General features: G+C 39.5%; 1 protein-coding gene across 1 annotated transcript in view; it reads right to left on the bottom strand.

The window, feature by feature from the left end:
- Positions 1-20,802, bottom strand: part of LOC127236397 (thrombospondin type-1 domain-containing protein 7B-like) — a 146,563-nt gene that overhangs the window by 94,866 nt on the left and 30,895 nt on the right. The window contains exon 4 of the mRNA XM_051204015.1: positions 9,144-9,322. Coding sequence (XP_051059972.1) covers positions 9,144-9,322 — 179 coding nt within the window. The remainder of the gene's footprint in view (positions 1-9,143; positions 9,323-20,802) is intronic.

The raw sequence follows: 20,802 nt of genomic DNA, 5'->3' as shown, positions 1-20,802 counted from the left end.
ACAACGACTCTATTATGTCTTAAACAATCTATATTTAAATGGCAGCGGAACAGAATTTTAATGCAAATGTAATAAATGTGATGGGTCTTTCCTAGAGAAAGGGTGATAGAAGAGATAGAATAGACCCAAACACCTAATGTCATTAAACAATGTCTGCTTATGGCAGAGTCGACAGGAAGGGGATTTCTGTAAAGAAGGGTCTGTGTGTGAGTCATCTGGGTGGTTTATCTGATCAGCCTGAGACCCTGATTCTCACACTTTCCGAGAAAGCCTCGCTGAGGGCTGACTGAAACAGAAGACGGCAGTCTACCATCCAGAAACTCCCCCAGCATGGCGGCCTTGCTACCCGAGCATGCCACTCCATGCTGGTAAACAGAGTTGGGGTTGATCACAAGAAGTCTGGGAAAACATATCACACAGTCTGCACTTCATATAAAGGTAAAAAGAGCCCTGAGATACATTTAAATGCAATCAGATTTGTGGTGCAGAAAGTTCATGAAGCAGCTTTGTCCACAACAGAGTGCAGGACAGAGAAGGAGGTTAGAGGTCAGCTGTTTGAGAGGAGGAAGTATTGAGTGAGCATGGAGGGGACACTCATGCACTTCCTTTGCCTGTGGAGAGGCATAGCAGTCTGTAGTAATCATAGTCTTGCTGGCCCGGGATGGATGAGGAGACGATCAGTTGCTGCACCTACATGAGTTACACTCCTATACACACCTCTATGGCTGAGAGGGTCTATTTCAAGTCAATGAATAGAATTAGGGAGTCTCTGTATGTAGGAAGACCCATGCTAGCTTAGAAGCAATATTGTGAACTATCCCCAAAGTTGGTTGCATATTTTACAGCTAGGAAGTCTGTTCTTTAGTAGATATGTGTGCACTAGAAGATTCAAACAGGAATGGCCATGGCAGTATTATCTGTAACAACTCCAAACTGAAAACAAGTTGATAGTCTATTAACAAGAAAACGGTATAATATGCCATGTCCGGCACAACAATGAATACTGCATAATGCAAGGAAGTAAATATGCTGAATTAAGAAAAAGAGATAAAGGAACAGAGATTGTCCCATCCGAAGGCATGGATGGCTCTCACAAACGTAATGTCAGAGAAAGGGAGGCAGAGGAGACAACATGCAGTTCCATTCCCAGAAGCTGTTTTTAGAATCTAAGATGACAGCATCGCCAGCCCGAAAAACAGCCATCTTTGGCAGAGAGAGGCAGCTGTGAAGGGCTATGGCGACATTTTGATTTGTCCATGGATGGGTTATTTTTACCCCCGGATAGTGCTTGACTGACAAGGTGTGCTTCTTGAAAATTCACGGGGTTATGGTTTTGCTCTTCATCTCCAAAACATTTAAAATGAACAAAAAAACTTCCAAGTTCATCGGATTAGTTTTAACTGCGCGAAAGCCTTATTCAGTTCTTTCACTAACAAAAAAGTATTGTGCCAAATAAGTGTGTGCTGAAGGGAAGTGAAACGACTTCCCACACGGAGAGGATTTTACTGAACATCTGAGCTGAGTCCTTACAGCCAACGTATTTGACTCCAAACCTCTTGTGGCTGGATGTATAAGTGGAGACTGGACAGGCGGGCTCCAAAAGGCAGTTATGTGCTAATGGTCAGGGAGAAGACAGTTATGTGCTAATGGTCAGGGAGAAGACAGTTATGTGCTAATGGTCAGGGAGAAGACAGTTATGTGCTAATGGTCAGGGAGAAGACAGTTATGTGCTAATGGTCAGGGAGAAGACAGCTATGTGCTAATGGTCAGGGAGAAGACAGTTATGTGCTAATGGTCAGGGAGAAATGGTCGTATCTAACACTTATCACACATATGTGCCAGGTTAGTGAGATGGCTTCTTAATTAAAGGGGCCTGCTGACAAACATGAGGACCCAAGTTCAATCCCAGGGACCCACATGGCAGAATGAAAGAAAAGGGTCCTCAGTTGTCCTTTGTCCTCCACATATATGCTATGGTACATGTGCATGTGAGCGTGCATGTGTGCGTGCATGAGTGTGTGTGTGTGTGTGTGTGTGTGCACATACATACAAATGAATGCATTGATTGTCAAGCAATAAGACAGAAAATGAGTTATTATTTTTAATTAGTTATCTATCTGAGAAATTATGAAAATTGAGACTCAGAAAATTCCAGCTTGAACCCAAATCTGACTGTGTCTTAGCATTTTAAATGTCCGGTGGGTAACACTGGGCAAGAGATGATCACATTCTTTACAAATTCATCTCCCCCCATTAGATGGAAAGGATTTGATGGTTTGCTCTGAATGTGGACCTAAGGAACCAGTGATTCCTTGTTTGAGTTACACAGGAAAAACTAAGTCAGCGACCAAGATGCTCTTTTTTAGGGCTTAATTTGCCATCATTTCCAGCTTCAATGAGCAGCTATCGCTATGGTGACAGCATTCACAAACTTCCTGACCAGAACAATCAGCACATGAAAACATTTTCATCAAATTCCCAGCCCCTTGGCAGTGTCCTGTCACAGCGTGGAGGGCAGGGTCCCGAGATACAGTCGCTATGGCAACCCCTCAGCCTCAATGTTCTCTTTGTGCTTGGGATCAATAACAGTTATAAAATAATCGACTCCGGCTTTCAAAAGACAGAGAACAGTCTGCTCAGAGAAACGACTTACCTTGACTCAAAACCAAGTCATCTCTCTAGAAAAGCTGTTCTGCTAGGACCATAAATTTACCTTCTGGGGGAAAAAAAAACATTGGAGGAAAAGAAATCTGAAAATAATATCAACCGAAGAATTAGAGAATCTGTATGCCATTTTGCCATTTCAAATCTACTTTCAAACATTTCTTAAGCACAGGCTTTCTTTTTTAAGAAGGCACCCCAGCCCTAACAGTTCGTGTGCTATGTTCTAACACTTATCTCCATATATAATAAACCATCTTAGTTCAGTTCAGATTCACATGCCTTCAAGGACTGAACAGGGAGGAGCTTCCCATTCCATATTTATAACTTAAACGGCAGACTTGGGAAAGACAGAAAAGAAGATCCTGTCGATATTCTTTCCTAGAAAGTGCTCAAGAACTTCTGCTTCATATCTGGTTAAGGAAAAAAAAATGGTTTCGCAAAATTGAAAACAGATGATGCAACATTCATATCAAAGTTGTTGTTATCTAATAATTTCAGTGGGGTTTAGAGTTATGGAGTTAGGGTTAGTATGAGGCTTGAGAGAACAATGAGAGAGTTATAAAACCAAACCTCACAAAATTTCCCTACTTTCTAAGTTTACAGTATCATAAAAGCACCATTTAGCAATTGTGCTATATGGACATTTCTAGAAGCACAGAATGAACACCGTGAGTAACACCTATGAGCTAATTCAAGTGCGTACAGAAGAGCAATAAGTCATATTAAAATAATAGCAACATTAATAATATCATAAAATGAAGGATGAGCAGACAATGGGTATAAATATGCTGCTTTCTTATAACTGGCTCTAGAGATTCTTAGTAAAGACGAAGGTTTAGAGGTGCTCACAAGTTAAAGGGGAATGGCTTCAGGATAATGAAGAGTAGGGTATGTGTGGCCACAAGTGTTGGGGGAGGGGATCACTTGACAAGAAAATCAACCATGTTTCTTGGAAATGGCAACAGAGCAAAGCAGCTTTTCCTGTGATCCCAATTAGGGCAATGCCTCAAAGTGCTCAGTTGTTCAGGCAGAAGGGCATCAAGGTTAAGGGCATCAAGGCTACAAAGGCAAAGCACCCCATCACGGAGGCTGTTTTACAACCCGTGCAGGTGTACTGAAGGGGCCTGGACTTTTGGGATAGTTGTTGTGTGAGAAAGGAAATGTGCTAGGAGTTTCCAAGCCTGCTCCGTCCTTCCAAACATTTAAAAGACGAAACCTGCCTGCAGCCTTTCATGCCTCACCACTCGATGTTCTCACTGAACCCAAGTTCTTATGAAAGGTACAACCACCGGTTACCCTCCCCCACAGGAAGAGCCCGTTGGATGTGTGATCAGGGGACAGTTTTGGTTACCCTCCCCATGACTCTGAGGGAAAAGGTTTCTTCCTCCACATCAGTCTGGGGTTCTTGCCAAAGCACTGAGTCCAAGCTGAGCAGCCAGGAAATGATTTGGTTTAGATCAGGGAAACTGCATGGGAATGTCCAAATGGAACACATCAAACTAAATCTTAAGTGTAGCCATGTTTTTCTGAGTCAAAAAAAAAAAAAAATATGAAGAGGAGGATGACAGTTATCTACAGTGGGCTTGAAAACACAACACTAATATAATGAAACAGCACGGATTGAACCCAGGCCAGTTCACACAGAACCCCTTGCTCAGCCTCAAGTCTTGTAAAGAAGATGTGTTCATGGTAAAAAAAAAAAAAAAAAAAAAAAAAATATATATATATATATATACACATATATATGTATATATATATATATATACACACACACACACACAAATTTACATATCGTTAGGAAGAGAGTATACTTTAAAACGTGATGGCCCTGGTTTGAAAAATAAAATGCATTGTTCTCATTTGCAAATTTAGGTCACCTTTACCCAGGGAGGAGACACACCTTTGAAGTGGCAAACATTCCGAAAGAACACACATATTTAATTCACATCCTCTAAGTTACTTGGAGGCATTAAAGTCCCCCAAAATGACTTTAGGTAGAGCATATCTTCAAAATATATACGTAATGAATCTCTTACAAGAATTGTGTTCAAAGCGTGAATACAATGCCTTTGACATATAAACAAAATGTGGTTTTTCTAAAGTGCCCCTGACTTCAATCATCTAAAGAACTTTTAAAAGGAAATTTAAGTCCAATGGAGCTTTATGGCCCTTATATTTAATCTGCTAATAGCATCATCTCAAAAGAAAAGAAAAATCAAAATATATAGTGCAAGTGCATTTAAATCCATTCAACACAGTTAGACTTAAAAATTAAAATATATTGTCTATTTTATTATGCACAACAGAGTCAAGGGCATCAGCCAACTGACCTGATAATCCAATAAACTGTGTAGAAGGCATTTATGCCTAGATAAGAGCTCAGGGACAGCTGCATAGTGAGCTATTTAGCATCACAAACACACTTAGCAGAAGCTACTCAAGGATGGCTGTCACTGGGACACATTTAGAAGAAGAGCTAGCGGGTTGATAGGTTTTGGTTTAAAAGGGAGGCTTTTATGAGAGATTATAAATATTGATTTCACTGAAGGAGTCAGAGCAGTTTATGTGTGTGTGTGTGTGTGTGTGTGTGTGTGTGTGTGTGTGTACATAATGCCAACCTTTCCATTTATATCACTGGGCTAGTCCTCAATGGGATCTAAATGTCAAAGTTTTCCAGGGCAATTTTGAAAGACCCTTTGGGAAACAATTTGGAGATTATTTATTTCTTCTAGAAGGACTTGTGCTTTTGAGGATGCAAGTAATAATTTGTACACAAGAGACCATGCTAATGTGTTTGCTGACTTCGATGGAGGCCCCCTCTCATCCACAGGGAAGGCCACATTTCATTTAGCCCTCTGATGACTGTAAGTTGATGACCCACAGGACCGTGCTCCAGAGGATGCAAAATACAAAAAGCAAAGCACAGAGAGCTCTTGCCCTCAAATACACCCCACGCCCAAAAGACAACCGAAATCGAAGAGGGAGAAAGAATGTATCAGAGCACTAACATTTACCCAGAAATATACCCAAGTAGTTCAATGTTCTTATGAACAGTGCACAGGACTCAATGTGACACACAATGCATTTTCCTCATGCCAAGGTACCAAAGAACTGTGCTTTTCTTGCTTCTGTAATCTGGTTACTTCTGACATAAACAGTAAAGCTGGCACTATTTTCTAAACAAGGGGAATCTCTGACAGCCTACATTCCTGTTAGGTGAACTGTGAAAGTATGAATTCCTCCAAACAAGCTCTATATGCAGTACAAGGCATACAGTCCTACACACATGCATGCACATATACACACACAAGCACATGCATACATATGCATAGACATACATGCAGAAGACCCTGCTACAGGCAAGGGCAATTATATAATGCTGTCAGTACAGATAACCTCCCACAAATGAATTGACAGGGATGAGTGGTCTTGCTTTAGAGATGGAATTAGTCCTAGGGGAATTCTTTTTAAATAACTCACTTTGCCCAATTGGAGTTTCCGTGGTCATTCACAGACTTATGAATGAGTGAAGGAATTTATGACATACCCTGATCAATTCACTTATGTTAAGATACAACGTGTGTATGTAAAATAGAACTCTTGTACAGGTTTGTGGGACTGTAAAATAGAACAGCTGTCATAAAAACGTATTTGACGGTTTCTCACAAAACTGAAAAAATAAAACATGATTCCACAATCCCGTGTCCAGTATTTTCCATGACAAGCTAAAATTAGTATGTCTTGACCTCCATATATGTTGCAGCACTATCCATGATTACACAATCAGCCTAAGTGAATGACAGCAATGATAAAGGAAAGAACACCTAGTCCATATACAAAATTGAAGCAAGTTCAAGGCCAATCTGAGATACACAGAGAGTTCCAGGGCATTGTGGGCTGCAGAGTAAGACCTTATTGTCTCAAAACCAAAATTTGAAAATATGTGAGAAAAAAGAGACCAATAGTTCATGTTCTCACTTAGGTTTGGGTTGTAAAGCAATCAGACTCAACAGAGAGCAGAGGGAAGGTTAATGGAGAGAGAAAGTTGGGTTGAAGGAGGTGGTGGTCACAGACTTCCTGAGGAGTTGTATTCTTTACCTGAAATCTGCCACAGCGTGGTTCAGGCAGTTAATGAAGGCATATCGCACATCTCAAAGTTGCTGAGAAAATTACAAATGTTCTTACCACAAAATGGTTGAAATGAGTGGCCTACTGATTATACTGATTTAATCACTTCACATTGTACTCACAAGATCATTTCGTCCCACTAATATATGCAATTATCATTTGTCAATTTGCAATAAAAATGAGGTTTAAGAATATAGAAAGTATGCACTGGGGTTACTTTTCCACTTGCACATGCATGCCAGGTGCCTGAAATTTCTATACAGAAGAATAAATTCCACGATAAATTCTACTTCTGTTCTCCAAAGTCTAGGATTCATTTCTGATCATCCCCAAACCAAATGGCTTTGGCTACAACCACCCTGTCTTTTTGGATTCAAAACTCAGAAACATCCCCTGAAGACTGACCTCCTTTGATTAATTTTCACTTGCCAGGTTCATCTAAATTGTTCTTGAACTTGGATTTAATTTTTAACTAACGCTGCCTGTCAAGGTTATGAGTGTTGTGTCTTAGGCAAGTACGCACATTTCCTCCGGGTCATAACAGTCAGACTTCTGCCACCAACTCCTTCCTTCTCTCACTTTTAATAGATGTGTTTGTGTGTGCATTAGCCCTCCACACTGAGAGGGGGGCTTGACATCTGTGCCCAAGAGAGCATACCACTGCTATACAGCCTCCTCATTTATAAAACAAGAATACTAAAATCAATGATTAAAGCTAGTTTTCTAAAGGCTCAGCTTTCATTGACTGTTTTGAAGAAGATGTGATGATAAATATAGATGCTCATAAATATGAGTGCTTAGCAGTACTTTTTTTTTTCCATTTTAAATACCTGAAAAAATCCCCAGAGACAGTCAAAATGTCTTCGCGGAGAGTATTCAACTGAAAAGTCTCCCTCCGACTGTGCACCTCATTACTTGTTTATTTCTGCTGTAGCTGGTCCTTCCCATTTCCATTATTTCACTCCTCTCTACTGGTCATCTACACCTATGAGGGCTCATCACTGTATTGATGCTATTTTCACAGCCCTTTGCTTTGTTTTCCATAAAACGTTTACATCTTAAGAGATGGTGTGGCTGGGTGGTGGTGGCGCATGCTTCTAGTCCCAGCACTCAGGAGGTAGAGGCAGGTGGATCTCTGTGAATTTGAGGCCAGCTCGGTTTACAGAGCTAGTTCTAGGACAGGTTCCAAAGCAATACAGAGAAACCCTATCTCAAAAAACCAGAGAGAGAAAGGGGCGGGGGGGGGGTATGATGGCTATTATTTTGCAAGTAAAAGACACTCATATTAATTCTGCCGAATTTTACAACTTAAGTATTTCTTGGTTGATTGGTAACTTTTTAATAAGTAATCTGTCTTTTGTAAGACTTTGGAGAAATAACTCACGGTATCAGTCTTGAAGTAATGCATGATGTTCAAGTCTGAGCCCTCCTGTACATCCTAATCAAACACATAAGGAACTGACAAATGTTACCTCCCTTCCATTAACAATGTATATGTTATCAAAACCAAAATGGGGTTAGGAGGAGGGAAATTAACAACAGAATTAGCAATAGAAGCCTGTGGAGTTATTCTGTTGAAAGGTTCCCAATAAAATAACAGATACAGCCATGTGAGATACATTTCACTACCCTTATGCTAAAGACCTTTTAACTGGCTTCATCTCATGTGCCATCTATTAAATTGATTTTTGAAATCATCAGTCCTAATCTACTAATCGGTATGCACCTGTTGATGAACTCTGAGTTCTTCATTGTAATTCTTTTAAGTTTAGACACTGGTTGAAAGAAGCTGAAATATGCTCTAGTCAACTCTGGCTGCTTAGTGTGACAGTTTTATTAGATAGCTATATGGAAAGGTATCCATCAGGATGTCACTTGTAAAAAAAAAAAAATAGGTCTGACTTCTGGGAAAATGTGTAGAAAAATAGTCAAAATAAATTTGGAGAGTTGTAGAAGAATTGGCAAGATTGACAGCAATGAAAATTAGGGTAAAAACTTGGGCAAAAGAAAACTAGAACATCACTTCTGGATTGTTAAAGGCTAGATTATGAATATGATATCTTAAATTATTTGATGGTCTCTTCATTGTATTGCTTACGTTTAAACAATGTATGTACACCTCTTACAATATCAAATTATGCTTCTATTTAAAATCATTTAGATGTAATTTTGTAAATGTAATTATTATGTGAGATCAGACAAAGCTTCTATTTCTTACTCTGCTACCTTAGTGACTGCCTGTGTTCCTCTCTCAACCTTGTGAGTCTCTCTGAAAGAGAATAAGTTCATTTTCACCCAGAAATAATAATTCAGGTAACTGAACTTTTTGTATGATTGTTGATTCACTTTACCTGATTCTTGAGATCCAATTTGGGACACGGACGACCTCCACTGTAAGGTTTTTCTTTTAGCCATTTAGATCGAATTCTTACTCCGATCCCACAAGATGAACTGCAAGAACCCCAGCTGGACCAGTCACTTAGCTTGCAATCAAATGGGCAGGGGATGATGCATTCTTCTTGAACATAACCTGGAAGAAAAAAAAAAAAGCTTTCAGTGAATACAGGAAAGCACCAGATGTAGAAGTCAAATTCTCTTCTTCCATCCTCACAGCCTGGATTTCTCATCACTGTTGCTATGGTGCCTTCAACACATTTCCATTTGTAAGGAGAGCAAAGTTGGAAGAGACAGATAAATATGGTTCCACCTGGATCCAGTTTGTGTCATTCTGTTTACTTCATTCTGAATGGAAGGAAGTGCTCCTGTCTCTGGCAGTTTTTACTTCAGCTGAATTCTCCCCAGCTACTGAGCTAGTCAGGCCCCTGCCTGGCTTTCCCAGCTTCTTGCTCATCTCTTCCTGGAGGTTTTCTGAGAGCCTTATGTTCTGTGTTTGGCACAATGTCATCAGACCCCAGCCCCTGGGTCTATATTCTTAGGGATGCACTGACCTCCTGCCTGTCACAGGATCTCATTCTCATGATCAGCCTTCAATGGCCACAATGGAGGTCACTTGCAGGCATAATTCGTGTGTCAGTTTGGTAGACTGATGTGACTTATGAATGGATGTTCCTGACTCCTCAGCTCCAAACTCTCAAAGGAGGGCTGGTCCCTTTATGCAAATGGAAATTAAAGTCCACCTGAAAATGAGCTCTGCTGAAATCCTAGGGGAGCTAAGAGGAAGAGCTTCCCCTGACTGAGTCTGTGATGGAAGTTTAACCTTGAACCACCCATGATACCCTTAAGCAGAGAGGAGGGAAGCAGGTCCAGACTCCTAACCTACAGAAACAGTGGCATAAGAAAGGTTGCATTGAGTTACAGTCTCTGTGGCATTTGGTATATGGTGGTCAACACCCAGGGAATGATCCAAGTTGGAAATCTCTTATCTCCTTCAGTCATTCTGAACATATACCAACAGCTATCATAATTCCTGTGTCAAAAACCACAAACATTTCAGATGAACCACATGTCCTTTGCCAATCCCTGTTTCATACTGGACCCCTGGGATGGCCTAATATTTTTTGACTTGTCTCTTTCCCCTAATCATTCTCTCTCTCTCTCTCTCTCTCTCTCTCTCTCTCTCTCTCTCTCTCTCTCTCTCTCTCTCTCTCTCTCTGTATTTTTCAACCATTCTGAGAAAAGGGTACTTTTCAAAATATGAAATGTTGATGTTGCTCATCTCTTTAAATTCTGATGGTCCTCCAGAGGCTCCATTAAAAAAAGGGCTAATTTATGTTATAAAAGCAAAACAAAATGAACTTTTTTTTTTAAAATAGGGTTTCTTTGTGGCCTTGTGGCCTTGGAGGCTGTCCTGGAACTAGCTCTGTAGACCAGGCCAGGCTGGTCTCCAACTCACAGAGATCCACCTGCCTCTGCCTTCTGAGTGCTGGGATTAAATGTATACTGAGCTTTTTCTTATGAGAGGTTCATTCAAAGCAATGGATGGAATAACTTGTCTATGGAATAACTTCATTTGACCAAGGTACACCACATACCAGCTCGGCCTGAATCTCAAAAGATGGAGCCAAGGAAGATGTAGCTTTTAAAGACTGCAGGGTGACTCTGATGCCATGACAGTCTGGGGACCACCTCAAGCTTGCTATTTCTCCTCTCCTTCTACCTCTAGTATCTTGAATTCTGCCTTTACAAGGTCCCCCAGACTCGCCTTTTCGGATGCAAATTAAGCCTGTCTTTACATGTCAGCATCCTTAGTTCTGACTTCAGCTTCTCTCCTCTATTATGACCAATCATCTTTTCCCAGAGTCCTTCTGCCAAGCCAGAGGCTAAGCTTTCAGACTTTGTTCAGCCCTTCATCCCCTGTGCTTAAAATAGGACAACCATCAGAGCTAGGAAAGTGCTGAATGAGTACTGAGGGCACTTCATCACATACTCTGTCTTAGCCTAGTACTCCAATGGCCTGGGAATTCTTCCGAGTTTCCTTCTCATTCACAACAGACCTTTCAAACCTTCTCCATTTTCTTTCCACTTAAACAATTACTTCTCCCACCCTGGAAACAACAGGAAGGCTGGAGCAGAATTCCTTCAGAGTCCTATGATATCATCCATACGCAATGCAGATCTATTACTTCTTTGTTTGTATTCAGCTGGAAAGGCACTCACTTTGTTATAGAAGGCACATTCTCCACCTTGACCTGATTCCCCCAGGTCTTTGGACTCTTCTTGGACCTTTCTTCCTCTCCTCTCTCTCCCCTTCCCTTCCTCTTTCCCGTTTTTCTCTCTTTCCCTCCATCTCCCTCTCTCCTTCTCCTTCCGTCTTCCTGTCTCTCTCCCTGTTATTCTTTCTCTCTTATTTTATTCGTATGATTGCATTTTCCTTACAATACTATTACAATGGCTTGATGTTATCTAGGCAATACTTATCAATAAATGAACATACCACACTTCCTGAAGACAGAAAAAATTCCTCTGGAATTTAAATAAAAACAGCTCCCATTAAGAATGTTAAAAAAAATATTTTTTTTCGCTGTTTAAAAGCCTTAATTCTGTAGCCATTTCTAATGAGTTTTTATAAACAACCAGATATTAGCAACATAGTCAAAGTTACACCAATTATTAAAGAGGTGTCTCACACACATTATATAATTTACAGAAAAAATAAGTCACAAAGTAACTTCATTGGCCACCAAACAAAAAGAATAGGATCAGAAATTAGCATTTATTCTCATGGTATGAAGACTTCAAATATGAATGTACAGACTATTTCACACAAACATTAATATCTGAGTATCCATGTAGTTCCTATTTTAAAGCACACTTTAAACCAGACATCCTTATAATTAAGTGAGACTTTAAATTATCTTCATCTCTGCTGCACACGGAAGGAGTTTAATCAGCCAGCCTCTGGCAGTAACTTTTGTACTCTTCCCATGATAAGGGGTAAACCCAGAGGATCCTCATGAAAGTCAAAGTTATAAATTCAATGAACATAAAATAATTTTGAAATTCAGCAAGACTAAGCAACAGTGGCATTTATTTTTGAGGAAAATGTTCATGCTAGAATATACCCCAAAGGGAAGTCCATAGTGAAAACAATTAATAACTGCATATTCTTACGCCTGGCTCATAATTGAAAAGATTAGTTTTACTCTCACACTTAATGCATACAGATTTTTGGCAATCAAGTTGGTTGAAATATAACTATCACCATGTTGACCTTCTATATGAGAATTCCATTAAGTAACGGTTGAAACCATACAAATGTTTTAGAAACTAATTTTCATATACTATATGACAGAATAGCTGTTTCCTGCTAGATTATTACTCCACTGGCAACATTCATATGTCTAAAGTCAATTTCTGTGAGGGAAGATTTACCAGAACTGTATTTTCTCCTGGAAGTCATATGCAGAACGCATTACTTGGACCACTGACTGAACCAGGGAAAACTTGTGGCTAGCTCTATTTCACTAAAGTGCACAAATACAGAATTAGATGTGAGGTAATCAGAGCAGAATTATCTGTGCAGCATGCAATCAGTTGTAAACAATATATATGGCACACAAAGCAGGTGAGCTAAATGGCTTATTATGAACGAGGATGGATTGATGAGGGTCCTTTATTACCATCTCTATGTATGATGGAATTGGAGGTATTTGTTCACTGGTATACAGAGAGACAGAATAGAATGGCTAGACCTTTGTCACTAATCCCCAAGCTTCCTCACTGACATGCATTAGGATGAACAGTTCTAAATACGATGGTTCCTTTAACGCAGCCACTTCCCAGGCTTTTTGACTCATGTGCCTTACTTCCTTCCCTAACACATTTTTCTCCCATTAAGATCTTGTTTTGGAGGATGTGAGAGAGGAAAATATTGATGACATGGAGGCCAAGAAAATAACCGAGGATCCACTTGCATTTTCTTACTCTCTAAAGCAGTAGCAACAAGCATCATATTTGGCAGCTCATGTCTTGTATTCACTGTCTCGGTGCTCAGATGATCAAAATAGGGAATGGAAAATGTTCTCAAAATGCTAAATCATTTAAGATCTGGTACAATCATGAGTTAAAATCATATCATACTCTCATTTCCCTGTTTCAAAGATCTGCTGCTTTAATTTTACATTTTAATACTTTGTGGTTTGTTATTTATTTAGTAAATTTTTTTTTTATTTAGTAAAAATGTAACAAGTTAAAACCACATTGAACTCTTTAAGGAATGTTTTCATCGGAGGGGGGAAAATTATTACAGGTATGTTTTAATATTCATTTTAAAAATAAAAATAATTTAGAACAATATTTCCACTGTCTAAACATTTTAGAGTTGCAGGTACATAAGATATAGTATATATAGGGTTATGGTATGCTTTACACAACTTATGCTTTTGCTGTGGAATGATGCTAAGAAGAGTAGCTGCCTGATCTCAAAGACAGTTTTATCATTGCTCAGGTCCCTAAAATGCTAGAGAGGGCAGAATTGGAATTGCCAAATGTTTGATAATCTCCTCTCTTGAAATATTTAAAATTTTAAAATGTATTTTGAAAATACTGTCATTTGACAGGAAAGCATTTTTACTCAATTAGGTAAACATCAAAGATATTAGAACAGGCAACTATTTCCTGGATAGGACTCTGCCAACTCAGGAGACAATAACAATAATTAGCAAGTTTGTGCCAAGCTTGAAATCTTTCTGCATAGCAAACTATACATAGAGTGAAAAGACAGACTTAAAAATGGGATGGCCTTTTAATAGCTATTCATTTAACAAAGGATTCATATAAAATAGCAAACGAGAATTTGAAAACTGAACACCAAAGAATGAATAATATAATCAGTTATTAGGCATAAGACTGAATAGAGAGTTCTTGAACTAATTACATATGACCTACAATTACTGAAAACCATCTTTAGAATCTTTGACATTGTGGAAATACAAATTGAATATTAGAGATTTCACATCAGCTCAGTCAAAATCAATTTTAAAAATGCTAGTGAAGAATGCATTTGTACTGTTGTATGAATGTAATGAAGTCCAGGTAACACTGAAATCACAATGGAATATGGCAATTCTTCAAATTAAACTACCAAACAGAACTAATTATAGGATCTGCTTACACTAATCCTAGGCATATACCCAAAGGAATAAAAACCAGCATAGAAATACCTGCACACCTGTGTTTAATTGCAGCACTCTTTCCAAGAACCAAGATATGGAATCAGCCTAAATATTCCTCAATAGACAAATGGGCAAAGTGTGTTATACCCATGGAGTATCATTTACCCAAGAAGAAGGAAATCATGTCACTCCCAGGTAAATGGATGAGTTGGAAATTATAACATAAAACAAAATAAACACAACTCTTGAGAAAATAAATGGGTCAGTATATACATACAGATGAACAATGCAAAAGTACAAAGGGCAGAAGGACTCCCAGGGAAGACAATGGTAGGGAGGGTCGATGTTACCAAAGTAAATTACATGACTATAACATTTCATAATGAATCTCATCATTTTGTGCAATTAGTAAATATTTTTAAAGATGAAAATGATGTAATTCAAGTACTAAAGTAACTAATTGCATTCTGAACCTATTATGATGCTTGAAATATTGCTATTTTAGAATACTCACAAAACAATATGCTGACCAGTGTTCTACTAGATTCCATATGACACAAATATTGCAAAGCATCTTTATTAAATACTTCACATCTACCAAAAATCAATTGCATGAGAACTGTTTTCTTTAATTAAAAATATAATTCAGTTTGTGAATGTACTTTAGCTGTTTGTTAATTACTCGCAGACCAGAAGCTTTCTTGTAAAACCCTAAAGACCCATCAGATGTAGAAAAGAACCCAGGACCCAGACTTGACTGAAATTTCCAACTAATCATCAGGAGGAGCAAGAGGTAATGGAGGAAAGCTATGAACCGGTATTATATGAACATGACATGGCTTTTGTGTATGTGACTCATGGTTGCCCACACAAGACTTACACAAGATCAAGCCTGTCAACATGCTAACATGGATGGGAGAGGAACATGAGACCCTTCCTTTAGTTCAGTTGTTCTTGGCAATTGATAGTCGCTAAGGATGTGGCTTGGAGTAGGTTGTCCATGTACCACTGAATAGCCCTGAACGCATGCATGGACTGCTCATACCAACTGGACTCTATGGGTTAGAAAGAAACATGAACATGTTAGAAAGAATATGAAAGAAAAGGGGAAAGTGGGTGGTGAGGTTCTGGAAAGAATGGGAAGGAGAGACTAGGAGACGGATTCAATAAAATATTCATGAATGAAATTCACAAGCAAAAAAATAAAGATAAAGACAAACAACTTTTAAGAGTGAAAATAAATACATAAATGTCCTCTAGTCCCCGAATGCTCCCTTTACTGCTATAGCAATAGGGTGTGAAATTATGCTACTACTGAGGTTAATTACTATCAGAAGCAGCCATTCTTAGATATGAGGAAAAATTGGTTATATTTTCAGAAACTTAGATTATATGATACAAATTCTATGATGATTTCAGGCAACATGAATAGATGCCAGCTTTAATTTCCTACTATCCGTGTGAAAAATACTTTGTACGGTAGATACAGTGCTTTGACTTAATTTCTGGGTCTGGTTAATGTGCTATAACTAAATGTCTTGGGTGTCAATTTAATATAACACCATAAGGAACTGATCTTTTAAATTGAATCATCCGAGCAATTTAATCAAGACAGTATCGCCAGTTGTTCATAGACAGAGTTTCAACAGGGACTCCCTGTGCCAATTTCCTCCAGGCAGAGAAAAGAGACATTTTTTTTTTCTTAGAAGATATTGAGGATATTAGGGAGAAAATGGAACACTAGATACAGAATAATCAGAACGGTTAGGACTGTACATATACCCACAGTTTCTCTCATTACTGCAAATAAGTGCTGTTAAAATTAAAGTGACTGGGCGCCTAACCACATAATAAACATGGCCTCAGCAGCATGGAATGACACAGTTTGTTGACAAGACAATACAAGACAATATTCCCGAGTGAGTCTCGGAACTGTGTCTGCAGCCTGTGTGAAATCCTCTTGCCCTCCCATCGCACCTCACTGATTTGAGAGAGTTGCATGGTGAGGTACACTCTGTGCTCTATACTTCACGTTTCCTTTGCAGTTTCTAAAAGCTGACCTCTAACTAAGCATTTCCTGTATCCATCAGGCTCTTCCCCAACCATCTCAGGTTCAAACCCAGGAGACAGGCTAAGATTCTCCTTCTTGCTCCTGAAGCTAGTTTTGACCTTAGTATTATCATTTCCAACCAGTTAGATGTGAGCAGAAGTGAAGCAAGCTTCAGAGTTGTAACACAACTGTTCATTGGTTCCCGTTGGGCCCAGTGATGCAACCGGCAGAATCTGCTTACTCATCCAGGGGGACAGGAGCAAAGGTGATTGCAAAAGAAGCCCAAGACCACTCAGATAGACAAGGACAGCAAGTGATCTCTTACTATTGGCCACTGCCAGTGAGATTAGGAACTTGCTTCTTTTGTTCATTGAATGTAACTTACTCAGACACAATGAACCAGCTTTGGCAGAGAATGGTGACACTCAGTGGGTAAGAGTACTTGGGACAAACACCTGGAATATTTGGGGAATTGAGGTTGCATCCTCATAAAATAAGACTATGATGCTTTAGCCATTAGGACAGTCTAAACAGAAGTGCCAATGAAAGTGATTTTGCAAAAGCTGGATATACATATATGTGTGTGTGTGTGTGTGTGTGTGTGTTTCATGAGCATTCATAATTTATTATTTAAAAAAGGACTAGCAATATGGATAATAAATCAGGTCTAACCTTATGTGATCTGAGATAAAATATTAAACCTCAATATTTGAGCTCCCTTGTGTTAAGATAAAAATATAACAATACTTCCCCTTTGTAACTCCCTATAATACTGTAAGGTCAAAAATATAATAAGTAGAACATCCTGGAAAAAGATTACCCTACACTATAAATGACATAACAATAATTTACCACTACTTAAATCTATTCTTTCTTTATCCTGTTTTTGGTAGTAATTATTGATGCAGAATAAAACTCTGAAAAGATAGCTATTTTAGCACAGAGATTATAGGATAAAAATTCTCAAATCTGGATGCCATTTCTCATTGCAGATCATTTCCATGTAAATGAAATCTGGGGTAACACTGACACATGAGGGATGCTGCCTTGGGTCAGTAAATCAGTTGTAGCTTGATCCTATCCACTCTTCCCAGATCTGCTACTAGGCAAGGTCAAGCATTCATTACATCCCAGATGGATGCTATAACATTCGCCTTAGTGGACTCCAGATCTCAAATTTCCTTTTCATCCAGTTGATGTCTGATCAGCGGCTATGCATATTCATACCCATAAAGCAAACCTCTAAACACACCATGGCTTCCCTTAAAATAAATAGGCTTTACAACATGGCAGAACTTTGATGAATAGATGGCATGGGAGAGAATCCACATTAAATAAAGAAATTGCAAGTCAACACAGAAGTATTTAGAAGGAAAATTTCAGTATGATCACATGGATAATATTGTCTAGATCAACGAGAGGCTACCCTAGGAAGTCATGGTAGAAGGCTTAGAAAGACGGTTAAGAATGTTCATTTAGTTTGGGTATGTATACACATAAACATACACATGCACACATATGAACACATACACATATGCATACACACATAAGTGCATACCTAATACATAAAACATAAACACGCACACATACACCTGTGTATCATGTACACACATACACATAAGGCATATATATATATGTATATACACACACACACACACACACACACACACACACACACACACAAATTAGGTACCAGGCTGTTAAAGTGTGTGGGTGATAATAAAACATTGCTCCTAATGTTTCTTACCTATCTGTGACAAGCACACATAGCTATTATTCACTATATGGGGAAAAGGGCTTCACAATGGCCGTGGTGATGCTCTTATGGAGAACTTGACTCCCAGCTCCGAGGCAGCTGAGATGTAACCACGCATGGCCTATGGTGTTCTCTACTCATGGCAGGGGCTCAGATATAACTGAGCACAGAGGGGAACTGCTGTTCCTACTGTCTTTGTGTCCTTGGCCCTTACACGCACTGTGACTTATAGTAGCTTAGCTACTATATTTGACCAACAGCATGGCCTCATTTATTGGTCTCCTGTGTAGTGAGATAGTCCTTCTGTGGCACTGACCACGCCCATTGGGGGGTGGAGCCATGGGCGGAAGTGACCTGTGGAAGGAAGTCGGAGGGAGAGCCGGAAAAAGCTCTCTGGCTGGTGTGACTCGGACAGGAGAGGATCGGGCAGAATTTCCTGGTGTTCATCTGTCTAGGTTGTAAGTTATTTCTCCCTGAATAAACACCTATTTGGCCTATTTGTTTATCCTGATCCTTATTCAACCGCGATATCTGGTGTCAGAAGCGGGATTAGGATTTTCACGGGACCTGGGTTTCACCCAGGCGGCAGATGCCGCTCCCCTCCCCCACCTTCCCCAATGGGCAGGGTTTAACCAGGTGGACTCACCACAGCTTTGGGACATTTGCCTCTTCCTTACTGCAAAGGAGATCTTTGCTGTCAAAGCGGACCTGATAAGGCACTCACCGCTTCTCATTTTTGCCCATTTCCGCACGGGACTTTGCATTCGTGCAGAGCCGCTCGGCGGCACCTGCCCTGCTTGAACGTTTAGTCTTGTGTTCCCAGTAATTCGAAAAGTCTCCTTGTAACAAAATTTTGCTTGCCATAGTTTGTTAAGAGCTATTCTACAACTTGCTTATTTGCTTGCTTCTTTGCCCTATTCATATATTTATTTTGAGTCCCTGAATTTACAGCTCAATGATTCCACGTGAAAATAAAGATTTCCGACTTCCCTCGAAAATACAGGTTAACTGAGGGCATGTGGGTATTTTGTCCAGTGTGGCTGACATCCGCCAGAGATGAATAGCAGGGCTTGTGTTCTATTTCTCCAAATCAAACAAATCAAAAACAGTCATTAGCCACATGAAAGGCCAGATAAAAATGAGCCTTCGTCTGAGTGGGCAAAATGGAAACACAGAGCTTTCCTAGGCCACAGGAAGGAACCCAGGAGATCAGCTGGGCCCCCATCCAGCCTGATTTCCCTAGGAGGAGTTAGGTTATGCCTTGTTGGAACTAAGTATACTGGTTGTGAAGATTATTTATCTGTGTTTTTTTTTTTCCAAAAGACAAAATTTTATGTTGGACCTGAAGTCACAAGCCTGTAATTGTAGCTACTCAGTTGGCTGAGGCAAGAGGATTATGAGTCCATGGCCTGCCTGGGCTACAGAGTGATTTTAAGACCATCTTGAGAAACTGAGTAAGAATCTGTTGCTTCAAAAATAGAACTAAAAATAAATTGTGTAAGTAGATTTATCTGAAAATGATTTGACAAAGGATCCCACGAACACAAGGATACTTTGACTTGACTTCTGCTGCTTCAGGCCCTTCACACTGAATGGAATTCCTAGAGCCGGCAACAGGAGGTGTCTCAGATCCCAAGGACAGCGTGGATATACAGAACATACTCATCTAAAACCCACGGGCCCGAAGTTTCACAACCTGAAAAAGCATCAAGAAATAGACTTCCAAGATGAAATTCCATTCAGAAAAGGTTTTTCTTTGTCTTACACCATTGGGTCATCCTGATAAATATTTGCATTCACGAACAATGAAAGAAGTTAATATAAATTCTGGATTGTGGATTACATTATGAAGAAAATCCACCTCCAAAAGCTTGCTTTTGCTGAGGAACTGTGTCTTTGGGTGAGTAATGCAGAAATCAATGTACTCGAATGAATTTGTAGTACATTAACTCCTTGCAAGTTACTGTAAAAACCTTTGAACTCTTGCCAAGATGCACAATTAAGTGCGACTTCTGTTCTTGATTTATATTTGCTGGTAACAGTGAATTTGTTTCACTTACCAATAAATTTGTTTCTTAATGGATTATACACTACAGATTTACATCTAGGATTCTCTAGTCTTCGCTTGACAGATATCCTATGCTTTTACTTGTGATATTTAATGATGCATCTCTTACAGGAATAATAAAAAAAGGTCAGATGTTTAAATTTATTTACCTAGAATGTATTTAACATTCTCCAAGAACATGTAGATAGCTATCAATCGCCCGGTTACTGTTAGGGTATGGGGGGACCCTGGGGAATCCCATGCTGGGTAAGAGACAAACAAGCCATGCAGGCAGAACCCAGTGGGGGAAGGAAGTAGAGAACAGAGAGGGAAAGAAGAGAGAGATGAAAGAGAGACAGAGACAGGCAGAAACCTGTCTGCCTCTTCAGAGGAAGAGAAAGAGGGGAGAGATGAGATAGAGACAGACAGACAGACAGACAGATAGATAGACACAGAGAGACAGAAACCTGTCTGCCTCTTCAGAGGAAGAGAAAGAGGGGAGAGATGAGATAGAGATAGACAGACAGACAGACAGATAGATAGACACAGAGAGACAGAAACCTGTCTGCCTCTTCAGAGGAAG

The sequence above is a fragment of the Phodopus roborovskii genome, unplaced genomic scaffold (genome assembly GCF_943737965.1).
Source record: "Phodopus roborovskii unplaced genomic scaffold, PHOROB, whole genome shotgun sequence".
Lineage (NCBI taxonomy): Eukaryota > Metazoa > Chordata > Mammalia > Rodentia > Cricetidae > Phodopus > Phodopus roborovskii.
The sequence above is the reverse complement of the archived record's forward strand: the minus strand, read 5'-3'. Positions and strand labels throughout refer to the sequence as shown.